This window comes from Erigeron canadensis, chromosome 1, assembly GCF_010389155.1.
Source record: "Erigeron canadensis isolate Cc75 chromosome 1, C_canadensis_v1, whole genome shotgun sequence".
Classification (NCBI taxonomy): Eukaryota; Viridiplantae; Streptophyta; class Magnoliopsida; order Asterales; family Asteraceae; genus Erigeron; species Erigeron canadensis.
This window is the reverse complement of record NC_057761.1, coordinates 37771120-37790145: the sequence shown is the minus strand read 5'-3', so window position 1 is coordinate 37790145 and position 19026 is coordinate 37771120. Positions and strand designations below refer to the sequence as shown.

At 33.9% G+C, this 19026-nt stretch overlaps 2 protein-coding genes across 2 annotated transcripts; both read left to right on the top strand.

The window, feature by feature from the left end:
* The first annotated feature begins 3283 nt into the window (after positions 1-3283).
* On the top strand, positions 3284-9518 carry LOC122591713. Its single transcript, XM_043763964.1, has 10 exons — positions 3284-3394; positions 4178-4717; positions 4809-5987; positions 6068-6275; positions 6565-6820; positions 6924-7140; positions 7231-7583; positions 7970-8470; positions 8550-9372; positions 9504-9518. The coding sequence occupies exons 1-10, from the start codon at positions 3284-3286 to the stop codon at positions 9516-9518; spliced, it is 4203 nt and encodes a 1400-aa protein (XP_043619899.1).
* A 348-nt stretch (positions 9519-9866) lies between these two features.
* Positions 9867-13242, top strand: LOC122591703. Its single transcript, XM_043763953.1, has 4 exons — positions 9867-10151; positions 10228-10465; positions 10758-13167; positions 13236-13242. The coding sequence occupies exons 1-4, from the start codon at positions 9867-9869 to the stop codon at positions 13240-13242; spliced, it is 2940 nt and encodes a 979-aa protein (XP_043619888.1).
* Positions 13243-19026: the final 5784 nt, after the last annotated feature.

Genomic DNA, 19026 nt, shown 5'->3' with positions numbered 1-19026 from the left:
TCGAAAGATTAATAAAGACTTATCACATTGTAAGTTATAAGCCTTTGCCCGCGGATGAGCTAGAAAAAGTTTTGGAATGGGTTAGGAATAACACGGATAACCTAAACAAGAAAAGCTTTCGTCTACTTTTATTGTAAGTTTGAAGCCTCATTTTTGTTGGCAACCAATAACACATGTCCAACAAAATCAAAAGAATTATCATTTGTAGTTTTAGTTTGATGAATTGGTATAGCACTATATCCATCTGTTGCTATTTATCAACAGAGAGATCTTTTTGGGTTCTCTCCTCTCTCTCTAACCTCTCCCTAACGGTAACAAATTTTTAGATCTGAGATCTAAATTTGTGATCCGAAGAGTGGGATTGAGATTGAGAGTTTGAGATCGAGTTTATTCCTATCCGGTTAAGGCTTCCACCCCGGTGTATCTAACTCTATTTTACACTTTTGGGCCCGAGGTCCCTTCCACTTTAGTGGATCTAGAAACAGCCTCTCTACCTTTGAGTAGGGGTAAGGTCTGTCTACATCATACCTCCCCTATAGCCCGGCTTATGTCGGGATTAAGTACCTTGTTGTTGTTGAATTGGTATAGCACTCGCTATGAGGCACAAATTTTTGATCCACAACGGTCATGTTTTTATTAGGGTTTTTTTTAATGTTTCTTATTAAAAATTTAGAATAATAACTTTGATATAAAATTTTGTTTGGGCTACGGAATAAAAGTGGTAGGCAAAGCCGGCCCAACTTGTTAATGATAGTAAAACGAAATAAAGGGGTATATTTCGTGATCGTTTGTTATTATTTTCCTCTTGGCTTTTGGAGATGTTAGTCCGATTGTCGGGTCTTCCATGAGTTTTAGGATGTTTTAGGATTAAGCCACCTTAAAAGATGGTTAGTGTATAGAAATAATGATGACTTTTAGTATTACCCAAGACTTGAGATTACATAATAAAATTTGGCTAACTTTTTGAGTCAAAAAATTGGTCTCACTAAAAGACAAATGGAATAGTAAATTATGTATAGTAGTACACTGAGATAATTCTCGCATTTTCTTTTTTTATTTTTACGGTTTTGAGAATTTTTTGTTTTAACACCTTTAGATAGTGCTTGTGATTAACAAAAGAAAAATTTTTAGTTGTCGACTGAAAAACAACGAAGAACCAACATGGTTATTGAAGAAACATTTTCCAAATTAGGTTATGTTTGAATGAATTAACATGGTTCCTGCTAGCTGTGCAACTTTAGTTGGGTATTAAAGTGCAACAAAATCCAAGCTCATGTTCTTTTTTAAGGATATTAATAGGTCTTCAAAACTTTTCAAATATTTTTTTTATATATCTGAGATGTGTTTTATACAACAAACTTGTTGATGTGTATATTTATTGACCGATGCTTTAACGCAAGGATCAAGACTAATTCGAACAACTCTCTGTTCAAAAAGTACTTTATCAAACTTCTAGTTGTGTACGTTTTGATTTATTCGAATCCATATATATTAGAAGTGCATTCGCAAGTGGATGATTTATTCATAAACTTCATTTAGGACACATGTCAAATGTTAATGGTGACAGTGACGGTTTGTTTATTAATGTGATATAATTAATGTAAAAATTGAGCAATGTGTTTATTTCGGAATTTAAAGAATTTATGATTAACAAATAAAAATGTGAAATTGGATAAATTGTATGCTTTTTGAGGGGTCATAATGGAGATAATTTGAACTACGTAGAATGAAAGAACCCGACGTCTACATTATTGGGGTAGTTTTACTAGGAGAAGTTGGGAAATTGGCATCATTTTTTTGGTTTTCAATGTTTATATATATATATATATATATAGGGGAACCTTATTTTGAGAACCCATTTTTTTGTAAGAACCGTAAGAACTCCTAATATTTTTATTGGATCACATGTTTTTTTTGTTCATTCACATGTGAAACGTTATAAAAAAATATGTTGCAGAAGAAATTTTTTTTCAAAACCTTACATATAGTCGTTTGTCACATGTGAACAGAAAATGTTAACAAATTCATTCATAAGTTCATAAAAAGCTACTTTGAAGGTTTCATAAAAAAGTTTCTTCTACAACATACCTTTTTATATCATTTCACATGTGAATGAGCAAAAAAAACATGTGAACAAGTATATTATCCAAGAGTTCTCATGGTTCTTACAAAAAAAATGGTTCTCAAAATAAGGAAACTCTATATATATATATATATAATTAAGTGAATAAAAAAAATATAAGTTTTAATGAGAAAAAGTAGAAAACTAACTTGGAGGAGGAGACTATAGTGTGTTACAATTCTTTTATTTTGTATGGATTGTAATTATTTTGAATAAAATATTTGTAATTTTATTATAAAGTGTAAGAGGTAAACTTTTGATATAAAATGTATAGCTTTGTATATGAGTTATTAATGACCTTAGTAATGTAGAAAATTTAAACGTATTATGATTACATATCTATAATACCTTCTAAAAGAGAACATATCCTTAAAAAATCTCAAATAAAGAATTTAACTATCTAAAACATCATTCTTTTTTATTCATTAATTTAAAATATCTTCAGTTAATACCGATAATACCCTTAATGAAATAATTTACAACCTACTACACTATCTCCGTTAACATCAATTAATTTTACATCCAGTATCATTTCCACCTCAACTACCCGTTACCGCCACCACTCGTCTCTGCCGCTGCCACCCAGTGTCGGTACCACCATTGCTACAACATTATGCGGGCATATAACTCACTTTGATCAATGCGCCACAACCAAAATCGAAATCTTCTAGAAAGGATTGTATTGTGATTAATTGATTCATATTGATTAAAATTCAACATACGACAAATGTTTTGTTACGTCAAAACATACGGTACAACAAATGTATTCTGATGAATTTCTATAACTAATTATTTACCAACTTAATTAACATACAACAAATTAAATTCTTGAAAATTAATAAATAAAATTTTGTATTTTAACATAACCAAAAACCCTATATCATATGTTACCGAAAGATTAACGAAATTAAAATTTCTTAATAAAAATGAAAGTAGTAGTAGTCCGTACATGTATACACCTCTACTGCTACAGTCACTCTCTGCTACTCATCCATCAACTTTTTTTTTTTATTTTCCTTTTTCACCCCTACTACCCTCTACCAACAAAAACCCCTTTAATTTATTAGTTTCCATCTCATAAAACTAAACCCCATTATTTTTCTTACATACATACATATTTTGATGATATAATAATAAAAATAATAATATATATTGATGATGATGGAAGCTGAAGAAGGAGGAAAGGTTAAGAAGAAAAAAGAAGAGTTTGCAGATATAATATTTTCATGGTCTCTTAATGACATTCTTAATCAAGACCTTTACAAAAACCAGGTGTGTGTTTATCATCTCTTCTTCTATTTTGTTTTTCTATATAAAAAAAAATAATGTTTTCCGTACGTGTTTATAGTTTGTGGGTTCCTTTTTTTTTTTTTTTGTGTGTGTCATAAGGTTGGTTTGTTGGGTTATTTATCTGGGGCAAAAAAATGAAAAAAGACGAGGAACACATGACCAGACCTGGATTTTTCGGAGTCCTGCTTATTAGTTAGTACTTAAATGGTACAAAATTTGATTATGTAGTTTTTGTTTGAATTTATGAGGGTTACTTAAATCTCTTTTGTGCACTGTATATATGTTGTTTGGGACATTTAATTAAAAACACGGTTTAAGTGCTCGACGGAGTTTTTTAATTCTGTTTTGATTTACGTAGTGGACCGAGTATGGGTAAGTTTAGTTGTTGCTAAGCTCAATGTAGTAGGAGGACTGCATTGTTATCTTTATGGGTTTGTTGAGATATAGAGGCAGAGGTGGAGCTATAAGCACTAAACATGTAACACAAAATACTAACGTTTTAAAGGGACGGGTTAGCTTATTGTTGTGCAGTAAATATTTTTGGGGTCAAAGTATAAACTATATGACCTCAAAGTCAATCTTGTTGCTTTATATTTGAACTGGGATGTTTTATTTTAGCTAGTAATCAGTATCTGGTGTTTGTATCATCAAATTGAATAAGCTTAATCACTACTTTTGATTGGCAGTATCTGGTGTTTGTATCTGGTATTTGAACTGGGATGTTTTATCTATCTCCATTACATGAATCTTTTTGATGATTCGCAGGTGGACAAGATACCCCTTACTTTTGATTCGGAACAACAGTATTTCACTTCTTTTGTTTATCCTTTGCTTGAGGAGACACGTGCTGAACTAGCTTGCTCTTTGGAGATCATACATAGATATCCATCTGCTCACATTCTCTCTATTCACGAGGCCCCACGCGATGGAAAAGCTGTGTATGATGTTGAAGTTGGTCCATGGAAAAATAAAACTTTTGAACGTGGCAAACCGCCTTACCAGACATTACCTGGTGATCTTCTCATTTTCATGCATGGGAAAGCAGAGTCAGTTTCTGATTTGCAACACATGGGAAGTACATGGGCTTTTTTGTTAGTAAGCAAAATTACAGAGAATGATCATGAAGACGATTTTGAAGCTACAGCATCACGATTTACAGTTAAAGCTTCACAACCTCTTAAATTCCAAGATGGGTTGTTTGTTGTTTTCTTAAAAAATATTAAAATCCATACAAGGATTTGGGATTCATTGCATATAAATGGAAATCAGAACATCATTAAAGCGGTTCTTGATCCTCATTCTATGGTAAGTTGTTAAATGCAAGTTTTTGTTTCATAAAGTGATAATATCATTATATATTTATTTATTTATTTATTTATTTATATGTTGTCTACAGGTTAAGGAGAATTGCAATACCTGTTCTTTTGACTTCGATAGTGTATATCCTCAAGATAGAAATCTGTTGGATAAGCTGAACGAGTCACAAAGAGCAGCAGTTATGGCGTCCCTTGTTAAAACGGAATGTTGTCACAATTCATATGTGGAACAAATATGGGGACCACCAGGTACAGGAAAAACTACAACAGTTAGTGTTTTGCTATATTTTCTCTTGCAAATGAACCGTAGGACTCTTACTTGTGCACCAACAAACGTTGCTCTGTTACAACTAGCTTCACGCATGCTAAGTTTGGTTAAGGAATCATCTAAAACTACAACAGCTAATGGTGATTCCTTTTGTGCTTTTGGAGATATCCTTTTGTTTGGCAACAAAGAACGGTTAAAAGTTGGTGCAGAGATGGAAGACATATATTTGGAGCATCGGATTGAAAGGCTTACAGAGTGCCTCGGGTCTTTGACTGGTTGGAAGCATTGGATGAGGTCTATGAATGATTTACTTGAAAACTGTGTATCTCAGTATTACGTCTCTCTAGAAAATGAGTTGTTCAATGAAAACCAACTTGCAAATAAAAATAAAAATGAAAGTAAAACCAGCAAATTGCAAGTCAAATCATTCCTTGAGTTTGTGCAAGATCAATTTGTTTCTTCTGTAATGCCACTTAGAAGATGCATTTTTACATTCTTGACTCATGTCCCAAGAAGCTTCATGAAGGAATACAATTTTCATAGTCTGATACATCTTTTGGATAACTTAAGTTCATTTGAATCGTTGTTGTTCGGGGAGAAATTGGTTTCAAAAGAACTTGAGCACCTTTTCTCATCTAAACCGTTGCCTGATGAGTTGGAGAATATGTCGTTGATTAATTCTGTTAGAGCCATGTCGATATCAATTATAAGAGGACTGCAAATATCTCTTGAAACACTAGGTCTTCCAGATGTTGTAAACAGACATGTAATAGTAGAGTTCTGTTTCAAAAGAGCTTCTCTTATATTTTGCACAACATCGAGTTCCTACAAGTTGCATGTGGTTCCAATGAAGCCTTTGAACATTTTGGTCATAGATGAAGCTGCACAGTTAAAAGAGGCCGAGTCCACTATTCCTCTTCAGCTTCCTGGGATGAAGCATGCTATTCTCATTGGAGATGAGTGCCAATTACCTGCAATGGTGACAAGCAATGTATGTCTTTAGTGATTTTTCTGCCTCCTATTGTTATAATTTGCCTTCTTCATTTAATCGTTTTGAATGTTTGTGGACAGGTATGTATTGAATCTGGCTTTGGACGGAGCTTATTTGACAGACTGAGTTATGTATGCCATTCTCGGCATCTACTAAATGTTCAGTACCGAATGCATCCTTCCATCAGTTTTTTCCCTAATTGGAGGTTTTATCAAAATCAGATCCTTGATGCAGAAAATGTATTATGTGAAAGTGATGAAAAGCGATATCTTTCAGGACCAATGTTTGGTTCGTATTCATTTATAAATATTGTTGGAGGAAGAGAAGAAAAAGATGATGATGGACAGAGCAAAAGAAATATGGTTGAGGTGGCTATTGTAATTAAGATTGTAAAAATTCTCTATAAAGGTGCGCATATTGGTCATATTTTTATACCAGAACATACAAAAGCAGAGAATTATTGTTGTAACACTAGAAGCATAAGTTACATCTCCGTATCATTTATAATTTTAGATATCTTTTTTTCTGTTTTATGTATCTCAATATACATATAACCTCTCTACTTTGACATTTATAGCATGGAAAGACTCGAAGAAGAAGCTTACTGTAGGTGTTATATCTCCTTATGCTGCCCAAGTTGTTACAATTCAAGAAAAACTTGCACACAAGTATGAGAAACTTGATGGTTTTTCAGTAAATGTGAAATCGATTGATGAGTTTCAGGGTAGAGAAGAAGATGTAGTTATTTTATCGACAGTCAGATCTAATAGCCGTGGATCTGTTGGATTCATGTCTAGCCCACAAAGGACTAATGCTGCCCTCACCAGAGCACGGTATGGAATTTATAAGATGCAAGAAATCTTCACTGTCTACAACGAGCTTTCTTTTTAAAAAGTATGTCTGACAGTGTGTATGTTTTGTCTTGATTTTTGCTAGACATTGTCTATGGATTTTGGGAAACGAAAGAACTCTGACTAATAGTGAATCTGTATGGGAAGAACTAGTTCAAGATGCAAGAAATCGCCATTGTTTGTTTGATGCTGATTCTGATGAATGCTTGAATATGACTGTTATAAATACAAAGAAAGAGCTAGAGCAACTTGATGATCTGGTTAACGAAAATAGTATCCTTTTTAAACATGCAAAATGGAAGGTAATTCTTAATATAACAGTTCACCAAAACATGTGAATACAAAATATTCTACTATTACTTTTCATATTTGTTGCATCGTCGTGCCATTAGGTCCTGTTTAGCGATGACTTCAGAAGATCATTTGGAAAACTGACTACTACTAGATTAAAGAAGCTTGTTTTAAATCTTTTGTTGAGACTCTCTGGTGGCTGGCGGCCTAAAAAAAGAAGTGTAGACTTGCACTGTGAAAAATCCTCGCATATTCTGAAACAGTTTAAGGTTGCAGGGTTATATGCTATATGCACAATTGACATCATCAAGGAATTCGATTATGTACAAGTTTTGAAGGTTTGGGATTTATTACCTTTTGAAGAGATTCCAAAACTCACAAAGCGTCTTGAGAATATATTTTCTGCATACACGGATGATTATATTAATCGTTGTACTGAAAAATGTGTGGAGAGGTAAGCTCATTTTTGGATAGGTCAATATGGTTATATCTCTAACTGGTCATGCAAAAGAAACTAGTTCAAAGGGAAACTAGTCGAATCGGTTGAATAGTCTGTAGGTCGCCCCAAATCTTTATGATGGAAACAACTTTCTGAAGTTTTCTATTCAACAATTCATGTATTAGAATAGTAATATGAGTACCTTGTTTTTGTTATCAATTCTAAGTTAGACAAAAACTGGTTTATGGGTCACCAAACCTGTCCGTGAATGTTTTAGCCCAACTAAAAACTGGCCTATCTCAACCCGAACCTGCTTTGGCCATTTATTTTCCCACGTCTAAACTACTTCAGACCATACATGCAAATTTAATGTTTTTTTGAACTGTATTTATGTTGTTCAGGAATTTGGATGTTCCTAAGAGTTGGATGGCATCCGAAGAAATTACAAGATTTTGTTTTGTAAGGAATACTGAACTGAGCTCTGGTGATAGTGAAATTCATGTTGAAAACTCAAAGGTGAATGAAAGCTTGTTGCTTATAAAGTTCTACCCCTTGTCAGATGGGGTTGTGAAACATTTGCTTTCTGATAAAGAACAACTCGATCTACCCATGCAAGTCAGTGATGAACAAATGGAGATCATTCTATTTTCGAAAAGCTCTTTCATAATTGGGCGTTCGGGAACCGGAAAAACCACTATATTGACTATGAAGCTGTTCCAAAATGAACAGTCTTTTTATTTTGCTTCTGAAGGGATTTATGAAGGGGATAGGAACAGTATCAGTGGTTCAAAAGGTGTTGATGAATCTAAAGACCGAAAACCAAGTGTTCTCCGCCAACTTTTTGTGACTGTCAGCCCAAATTTGTGTCATGTTGTGAAGCAACATGTTTCCCACCTCACAAGGTGCGCACATACTTGTTTTTTCTCTCTTTTTGTTGCATCGTTCTGTTTTCTGAATTTAAGCTTTTGCTGTGTTTGACAGCATTTCATGTAATGGGAATACATCATTAGAGGTCAATCTTGATGATCCCGACTTGATATCAGAATTCAGTGATATCGCAGACACATTTATTGACATTCCAGTGAAAAAATACCCCCTTTTTATAACATTTCATAAGTTTCTTATGATGTTGGATGGCACTTTGGGGAATTCTTTCTTTGAAAGGTTTCCAAAGGCAAGAGAAGCTTCTCATGGTAACCATACAAGTTCAAGATCCGTTGCATTGCAAACTTTTTTAAGACTAAGAGAGGTTACATATGACAGATTTTGTACACTTTACTGGCCTCATTTTAACTCAAGTCTTACCAAGAAACTTGATCCCTCCAGAGTGTTCACGGAAATTATATCACACATAAAAGGAGGCTTGCATGCAGGGGATTCCAGTGACGGAAAGCTAAATTATGAGTGTTACTGTTTATTAGCTGAAAGTCGTTCGTCCAATTTAACAATAGAGAAAAGAGAAACCATTTACTACCTCTTTCAAGCATATGAAAGGATGAAAAATGAGCGAGGTGAATTTGATTTGGGTGATTTAGTGAGTGACCTCCATCACCGACTTAAAAATGGACGCTATGAAGGAGATATTATTGATTTTGTGTATATTGATGAAGTTCAAGATCTTAGTATGAGGCAGATTTCCCTTTTCAAATATATATGCCAAAATGTCGATGAGGGCTTTATTTTTGCGGGCGACACTGCACAAACCATTGCCAGAGGGATTGAATTTAGATTTCAGGATATTCGATCTCTATTTTATAAAGAGTTTTTAACCGCCAGGATAACTGGAAAACAAGAAAAAGCTCTGGTATCTGAGGTTTTCCAACTAAAACAGAACTTTAGAACTCATGCCGGTGTGCTTGACTTAGCTCAGAGTGTCATTGATGTTCTTTATCGCTACTTTGTTCACTCAATTGATCTCTTGGAACCCGAGACTAGTCTTATATCCGGTGATCCTCCTGTTTTGCTCGAGTCTGGCAATGATGAAAATGCAATCGTGACAATATTTGGGGGCAATGGAAGTGGTGGAGAGATAGTCGGCTTTGGAGCAGAACAAGTGATATTGGTACGTGATGAATGTGAGAAGATTGAGGTTTGTAAATATGTTGGAAAGCATGCGCTTGTTCTGACTATATTGGAGTGTAAAGGCCTTGAGTTTCAGGTGAGTGACTTGATCATTTCTTTTATCAAAGTTTTGTCTTAAAGATTATTAATATTTTTCGTGATTTTTAGGATGTCTTGCTCTACAACTTTTTTGGGACATCCCCTTTGAAAAATCAGTGGAGAGTAATATATGGATACATGAAGGAACGAGACTGGCTTGATGAGAAACTTCCTCAATCTTTCCCTACGTTCAGTGAGTCAAGACATAATGTCTTGTGCTCTGAATTAAAACATTTATATGTGGCTATAACTCGGACGAGGCAAAGACTGTGGATATGTGAGAACAAAGAGGAGCTCTCCAAGCCAATGTTTGATTACTGGAAAAGAAAGGGCCTCGTTCAGATAAGAAAGCTGGATTCGTCGGTGGCACAAGCTATGCAGGTGTCAAGCAGCCCTCAGGAGTGGTGGGAGCGTGGTAAAAAGGTTAGTATAGATATCTTATCGCTACTTTTTGTGTCTTTTTATCAACTTCTCTCACATGCTTTCTTGATGTTTTCAGCTTTTTTATGAAAACAATTATGTGATGGCAACTATGTGCTTTGAAAGAGCTGGTAAGACTGTGTGGGAGAAATTGGCAAAGGCTTCTGGTCTCAGAGCATCTGCTGATCAAATGCGGGTAACAAATCCTGAAGCTTATCTAGGTTTTCTTAGAGAAGCAGCGGGAATGTTTGAGTCGATTGAGAAATTCGAGTCTGCTGCTTCTTGTTATTGTGATCTCGGGGAGTATGAAAGAGCCGGTAACTTCTTTATTTCCCAACATAACTGTTTGTTTGAATAGAAGTTCTAAGATAGATCAGGTCGAATTGGTTCTATTTTGTGTACTGGTAATAAATCCCAACATAACCCACCATCTTGTGTACTTAAAATAGACTTTGCATGACTTTCAACCCATTTGACCCCATTCTTGCTGTAGTTAAACGTTTTCAAATGACCCTTTAAGATAAAATACAACCCAAATGAATACATTTATAGGTGCCACCTCTAAATTTTGTTCTTACAAAGATCAGGTGAACTCTTTTGTTTCTGCAGGAAAAATTTATATGTACAATTGTGGAAAAATTGATGCAGCAGCAGAGTGTTTCACTTTGGCAGGATGCTATAGCGATGCAGCTGAAGCCTATGCTAAAGGAGATCAGTTCTACAATTGTCTGTCAGCTTGCAAGAAAGGAAAACTATTTGATAAAGGCATGCAATATATAGAATACTGGAAAGAGCATGTGGATGTTAAAAGTAAAGAACTAGAACAAATTGAGCAAGAATTCTTGGAGAGTTGTGCTTTTGATTACCATGAACAGAATGATCCCAAATCCATGATGAAATTTGTTAAAGCTTTTTGTTCTATGGAGTCGAAGCGTGGGTTCTTAAGGTCCTTAGGCTGTCTTGATGACCTTTTGTTGCTGGAAGAAGAAACGGGTCTTTTTCTTGATGCTGTTGAACTAGCGAGGTCGAGGGGAGATGTTATAAAAGAGGCTGATCTCTTTGAGAAGGCTGGACAGTTTAAGGAAGCAACGTTATTGTTACTTTGGTATATGTTTTTTGGCTCGTTATGGGGTGATGGAAACAGAGGTTGGCCGTTAACGCAGTTCTCGCAGAAGGAAGAACTTTGTAGAAAAGCAAAGTCACTTGCTAAAATGGACTCAGATTCTTTTTATGATTTTACATGTAATGAAATTGAAGTGCTTTCTGATCGACACAGTAACTTGACAGAGATGTACAAGCATTTACACAATTCCCAGAACAATAATAGTCTTAGGGGAGAAATCTTGGCGCTTAGAAAGATCATGGACTCTCATTTGCATTTGAATTCTTCAAGTTTCGACTGGGAAGATGAACTACCTATTGATATTAACAAGCACTGTGATGAGAAGATTTCTGAGAACCGAGTTTCTGTTAGAACTCTGGTTTTTTATTGGAATATGTATAAGCAGAATGTTGTGGATATATTCCAAAGTCTTGGAAGTCTTGAAAACGAGGAATTAAATATACACAAAGATCAAATTGAGTTCAGTTTGAACTATTTTGGGGTGAGGAAACAGTGTGTGGAAGGCAAGATGGTTTACTTGTTAGTCAACAAGGATGCTGATTGGGTACGAACCAATGGTGAGAATGGGCTTCACAGCTACGGGAAGCATCTAACTATAGACATCAGACAGTTGGTTTTTGTTATCCGGTCTTATTGGCAGTCAGAATTAGTTTCTGTGGGTATAAGGGTACTTGAAACTCTTGTTACACTCCGTAAGTCAAAGATAAATGGTTCAACATTTCATCAAAGCACATGTCTCCTACACATGTTTGAACTTTCCAAGTTTCTTTTGAATTGCCAACATCTTAGCCTCACTTCTCCTTGTAGAAAGAAACTTCATATATTCTCTGGGATCTCTGCAACTTATTTTGATCTTGTGTTTCCATTAGACTGGCGGAAATCAGTATCCAAGGAATTGATTTCTCTAAGAGAGACTGATCTTTCAGCGAACTTGCTTGTTGATATTATCCTTCAAAGTTTTGACACCAAGGGTGACATCACCTATTGGACAATCGGGAGGGTAATGATGATATGTCTTACTTATGGAAAACAGCTAGGAATCGATCATATGATTGTGAAGGGGCTTCAGTCGTTTCCCGCATGGAAGTCATTTGTTGTGAAATATTTGTCTGGTCGCTTGAAACATGCCCATGTTGCTCTACAACTCCAGTCTGTTTTGGAAGATACTCTTGAAGGCGAGTGGAGGCGTCCTGGCCCCATATATATTCACAGTGGCTCCATATCTATTCACAGCATTGTTTATTTCTTGGACAGTATTATTTTCCATGCGTTTATCTCTTCCGAGATTTTTCTGACGACAAGATCTTCTCTTGTTGGATGGCTTGAACAATTTCCCTCAACTGCTACTCTAAGTAAAGATTTATCAGCGGTGAATAAGATGCAAGAGGATTTTGTAAGCTTTATTTTTGATTTAGTTCAACAAATTCTTTTGAGTAAAGACTGTACATTATCTTGGATTCAAAAATCAAAGATTGATCCCACTTATTACCATCCAATTTTAGCTTTGAAGCTGGTGATGTTAACAAGTTTATTTGACCTGCAAGCAAATTATAATTCTGGACTTCTCTTTTTCATGCTGCTTGGGAGTAAGAATATTGCTCATTTGCTTCCACCGAAGTTTGTATATTGTCTTCTAAGGACCAGGAAGGATCATGATTTGAACTTATCTGTAGATGCGGTTGCACAAGCTTTTCTATATGTTGAGGATCCTCTCGTGATTGTTAGTTCAAAAGGTGAGATTCGGACGGATGATACTTGTGCTATATTTGTGGATTTTACAAAATCTAAAGAGGAGATACTGAACATAGTGCTCGCTAAGAAAACCATGCCTCCTGAGTATCAACTTCCTCAGAACTTTGGTGTCGAATTTCCTTTACCTAGTGGGCCAATTCCCGAGTATTTGTTGTCTCCGGCTTCTAACACTTCATCAGAAGCTAACCTGAACGTGATGAATTATGTATTAGAGAGTAGCAACACAACTGAGGCTCATCAGTTGAGGAATCATTTGAAGGAAATAGACGATGAACGTAGTGATGGTGTTGGTTGCACTCAGGATGTGAAAAACAAGAAAGGGAAAGGTAAAAGAAATGGGAAGAAGGGTAAAAGAAATACACATGGTGGTGATCTTCATCCACTTACCATGATGGCACCCGAATTGCTACCGGCTTATCTTAAAACCATAGCTGAATTTGTAAATGAGAACAAAGGAGAGTCATTAAGTTCATCATCTGCTATAGCCTTGATAAAAGTAAGTACATTACGGTGTTTGTAGCTCTATATATCATCAATGGTTCTTTTCTTTGATAGCTTTTGATATCAGTATATTACGTTCTGTTTTCAGAAAAAATCCGAAATGAATTTGCAAGGAGTGGAGGCTTGTATTGAGGATTTTAAATTGCATGCAAAGGAAAGTAAAACGAAACATGTAAACTTGAAGTTGTGCGAGGTGCTTCGTTGTGATGCTAAAATGAGGTTAGGCTTTGCTATATATCATGAAGTAGCTTAGTATGTCTTAAAACTAATCTAAACTGAAGTCCTTATTGAGAAACATTACCTTAGGGTGATGTGATGTGTTTAATTTCCTAAACTATATACGTTTAGGAACTATTTAAATTCTTTTGTTTTTTGGTTGTCTTGATCCTTTTCAGCATAAAAGAGGAGTATCTGCAACTGATCCTGGAGAAGCTGCTGGAAAATGGTTTGATAAAGCTAGATCCCACGACTCAGGAATCAAAGGGTGGGCAAATGGCAGTTTCAGGGAGCAGCATCACCACCACTGAGGTTAAAGAAACACAAACAGGAGACCAAAATGCGCAGAAAACCAAGAAAGGGAAAGGAAAGAAGGGTAAAAAGAAATGATGGCAATTTGTTAAATAGGCAGTCTGCTTTGTATGGCTGGTTTTTCATTGTGTACGTCTTGCAGGAAATAATAACACGTTTGTTCGTGCACTGATAGATGCTTATATGTATAGAAGTTCAGTAAACTACTTGTGACGGTGGTTCCGATATCAATCTCGAGTCATTTTCAGAACTACTCTGTTAGAAAAATCAAGGATCCATATAAACTGTTATTTGAAGTTACATGGTTAACAATCTAACATTTTAGTCTCAACTGTTATTTTAGATTGTTATATACTTATATGTATAGAAGTTCAGTAAACTGTTATTTTAGATAGTACTCGACTCTAATTGTGAAAAGTAAATACTTTTTTTCTAACGTCAATAAAAGTAGAGAATGTCACAAATGGTCCATGTGGTTTGTCACATTAGCGTTTGTCCCATGTGCTTTTTTTTCGTTGCTACGGGTCCTTGTCTTTTTCGTTTTCATTGCCAGAAGCCCCTGGCACAAACTTCCGTCCAAAATCTCCGTTTGAAGAGGGTATTTTTGTTCAAAAAACTTTCACAACCACCATATTTAATCAATCAACATGCTTGATCTACAAACACCCACTCAATCAAATCAAATCAAAAATTAAAAACCCTAATTTCTCTTTCTTCTTCCTCCCTGGTCTACAAACACCCACTCAATCGATCAACATGCTTTATTGTTCGTGTAGAAATCCACTTATACTTCGAACATCATGGACTCCTCTGAACCCAGGTAGAAAGTTTAATGTCTGTTCCAACAAGGTAATGAATTGTGGTTTTTTTTAAATGGGTTGATCCACCTAAGTGTTATAGAGCTGTCGAGATAATAACTGGGTTATATATTTATTTATTTATTTATTTTCGTGAATAACCACCGCCTTCGTCCATCATCAGCCACCGTCGTCTATAATATCCGTCGCAACGCGCGAGTACCAGGCTCATTTAATGTAATTCTTTAGTATTACCCAAGACTTGAAATTGCATAGTAAATTTGGTCAACGTTGTAGTCAAAATTGGTCTCATTAAAAAATCAACTGGAATAGTAAATTATCTACTGCATATATTACTATTTTTTTTTGAACATGTATATATTACTACTAGCATATCAAATAATTTCTCATTTTTTTTCATTAACCGTTTTGACAGTTTCTAATCTTCTAACACCCTTAACTTAGAGTGTAACCAACATGCTTACCGAAAAAACATTTGAACGGGTTATGCACTTATGCTTCAATGAATTAAGCTGTTATAACGGGTAATAGTGCAATTTTAGTTGGGGCTTAGAAAATCTTAAGGATATCAACAGGTTTTCAAAAAACTTTCAGTTTTTTACTTTATATTTGAGATGTGTTTTATACACCAAGATTGTTGATGTGTATATTCACACAGTGTCGGCTCAAGGTTTTTGGTAGCCTTAAACGACATCAAATGTGGGGGCCTATTTTATTAACACAAAAAAAGTGTACCTGCTGTCTATTGATGTTGCTGCTGCTAGTCACTTGATGTCACCTGATGTTGAGCTGCTACTGGGTTGCTTCTGGTTTTAACTTGCCGTTTAAAGAAACAATATTCAGGGTTGATAAAAAGTTAGCATGTAATTGTCTTCTTTACCCAAGTTGTACCCTGTTTTGTTGACTCGTTTTGACAATCACACTCGGCTCAATAATTACAACATTTAGCAAGTCTAACAATCTAACATTATTAAGCGTATCACTGCCAGTTTTAAAACCCTTAACATTAATAAACTAGTTATCACATAATCCTAATTTTTGCTGGTCAAACTATTATGATGATAACAAAAGACCCAAATTTATAAACCTTAGTTGTGTATATGTCTCATCATCACCAGAATTAAAATAAGATTAATAAAAATCCTTCTCCTTTATCGGTTTTCAAGGAGATGAACAACATGTAACATTCCTAAAAATCTACTTTCACCCTTATTTAGTTAGAACTAATATATAATATACTGAAATTGTGTTTTAAAACATAAAAAAAAAACTTACGAAATACGAAGGAGAGGGAGTTGCAAGACAAAGGAATAAATGTGTTTCCTTTACCAAAATAATTAGGTAATAAGCTTTTTATTCTTCTCATATGTTTTTCAGTTTTCAAGGAGATGAAGACTTCGAGATATGAGGCGTTTGACTTACCCTATTCCCTCTTCTTTTTCTTCAATTTACTCGAGTATTTTTATAGCTGCCTGGAAATTTTGATGTATACAAACAGATAGCTACAAAATTGGGGACCTTTTGTTTTTGGGGGCCTAAAACCCATGCTTGACCCCAATAAATAGTCGAGCCGGCCCGTGTATTCACATACCGATATTTTAACGTTATAATTTCGATACTAGAAATTGTTAGATTCTTTAAGATGAACAACTACCAAGTTAGATGAAAAACATCTCTTATTTGTTCTGAGTCATGATGTTCGAGAGGAGCATGTGATTATGTGAATGACATTTTGTTGGTGAATGACCATAGTTACTTAAAATGGTGCTAAGATGGATATAAGTAAATTAGCTTCCTGGTACTCACGTCACCACCCTTTCTTTTAATAGTTTGCCAACATTAAGTCGATTCTCTCTTTCAAATAAGATAGTTGGACAGCATACAAGCATTATTTAGTTTAACAAGAAAATTACCTATACATAGTGAGGGAGACGATAGTTCATGTTTTTACTCATATTCTTGACTTTGGATTTGAGATGTGCGATTAACTCTCGAGAGTGTTCAATTCTGCCGAGTTCTTGAAATCCAGGAGATAAAGAAAAATGAATAAGAGAGAGCGAAATATGAAGAGACCATACTGTCATTTCTTGGTAGGAACATATTGTCATTGAATGAACCAAAAATGTGAAGGGACCATTTGTCATGTTCTTGACCATGTTGTTCTTTTGTTATATTTTAAAAGTGTGTCAAATGATCATATTGTCTCTCTACAAAATGAGAATCGATGACCTTAATCTATCATGCTAAAGATAAATGACTAATATTGTGTCTTAACTTAAAATTGAAAATCTTAAAATATATAGAGATGAAAGATAATTAATATGCTTTATATATAGAGTATAGATAATAAATTGGAAAAAAAATTGATAATGGTACTATAACTTTTAATTAATCTATCAATTTTATGTATATCATTTTTATACTTCTTACTATTTAAGTTATACAAAATAATATATTAATAAAAATATATGGTACAAATGTGGTTCTTTTTTGGGAAAATGTTAAGGGTTCCTTTTTGCTTTTTTGATGAAAGTAAGATACTACACCATTTTTTTTATAGCTTGTCATTATGGATGGTTAAAGTATCAAATATTTATACGATATTATGAAAAAAATGTCATTTTATTTTTAGAAATGTTGAAAATGTATCATATATCACATAACATCCTTTAAAATATTTTTACTTATATTACCCTTCAACATTAATAGTTAAATTACTTAATCAATCTTTTATCTTTTAATATACTTTCATTAAATTAATTACTTTTACATCAATTATTTACACCACTCGATATCTCTACCTCCACCACCAACAATTGCCCTCGCCATCACATCGTCATTGTCACAACCACCATCGCATTACGCAGATACCGTGCTAGTATACAGTTATCTATACAACTTATTATTTTTGTTATAGTTAAAAAATTTAAGAGAATTTTATTGATGATATTTAATGTCATTACTCCGAAAGAACAAGTAACTCGACTTTTATATATTTGTTTTCTTAATTTGTGTTATCGCTTCTTAGCATTTTTTTTTCCCTTAATAGTTATAGGGGCTGATGGAAAGACACAATTTAGAATTTTCTTGACAAATTTATATACCTGACTATGTCTTTTAACCGTTTTTTAATCATTTTAACTAAAAAGCTTTTTATTTTAAACTGTTTTATTTTATAACCCAATTTACTTAGCTAACTTTCATTAAACAGCTTTGCTAAATAATATATTACTAACAAAAAATTTTAATCCAAAGTTAATAGAACAACTTATATTAACAAATAATTAACAATGACTTCTTAATAAATCAATCATCAATAGGATTGGTATATGATGGAACTTGTTTTAAGATCTTGAGTTGAAATTTTGGTGTAAGCAAAAATATATACAAGAATGGATACATGGGTTTTCGGATTTTCAAAAATATAATTTTTGAAAATAACCGAAAACTTTTTTTTATTATACAACCACTGCACCACTGAATAATCAATGAAATTGGTTGTCGTCATACTTAGCCGATAACAAAACTTTTAAAAATTATTTTTAAAATTATAAATCGAGTTAAAATTAAAACTTAAATATTCTAAGAACTATCAGGTAAATTTCTAGTAATAATAAAACTAGTAAAATGTGCCATCCGTATAATTTTGTCTTCCATTTTATACAAGTTTTATATAAATATGTAATGAACGTTTATTCTATTGTTAAGGCTCGATTTTGGACCTAAAAACGTATTTCTTTTATTCCTATTAACTAGTTTTAATACTCGTACGATATACGGTAGCTATATAAATTTTATCATAAAGAAACTCGAATATGCCTTATACATGATTCGTGAGTATGAAATAAATTGTGGTTAAAATAAATCGATTATAAGATAAATTATAATAAATAGTAATGATAGATATAATTTATGTTTAATTAGAATTTTGGATTTACCTTAAATTTTTAGAATCACATCAAAATCGAAACTTGTAAGCATAGTGGATGACGACAAATAACCTTGTAATTATTAGTAATAGAAGTTGAAGAATTGAGGGGAAAAAAAGAGACAATTTATTAATGAGAAACAATCAATCAAATAAGATTATAATGTCTTTTTTGTCTAATAAGCCAAGAGTTAAAGTGTAACAATAAGTCTAATAAAAAAATAGAAT

Bases quoted from the DNA above. Each gene is read 5' to 3' on its own strand.
- LOC122591713 (XM_043763964.1), top strand. From the start codon at position 3,284: ATGGAAGCTGAAGAAGGAGGAAAGGTTAAGAAGAAAAAAGAAGAGTTT. The intron at 5,988-6,067 runs GTATGTCTTTAG...GTTTGTGGACAG, and splicing joins CTGCAATGGTGACAAGCAAT to GTATGTATTGAATCTGGCTT. The intron at 7,584-7,969 runs GTAAGCTCATTT...TATGTTGTTCAG, and splicing joins ACTGAAAAATGTGTGGAGAG to GAATTTGGATGTTCCTAAGA.
- LOC122591703 (XM_043763953.1), top strand. From the start codon at position 9,867: ATGAAGGAACGAGACTGGCTTGATGAGAAACTTCCTCAATCTTTCCCT. The intron at 10,152-10,227 runs GTTAGTATAGAT...TGATGTTTTCAG, and splicing joins GGTGGGAGCGTGGTAAAAAG to CTTTTTTATGAAAACAATTA. The intron at 10,466-10,757 runs GTAACTTCTTTA...TTGTTTCTGCAG, and splicing joins CGGGGAGTATGAAAGAGCCG to GAAAAATTTATATGTACAAT.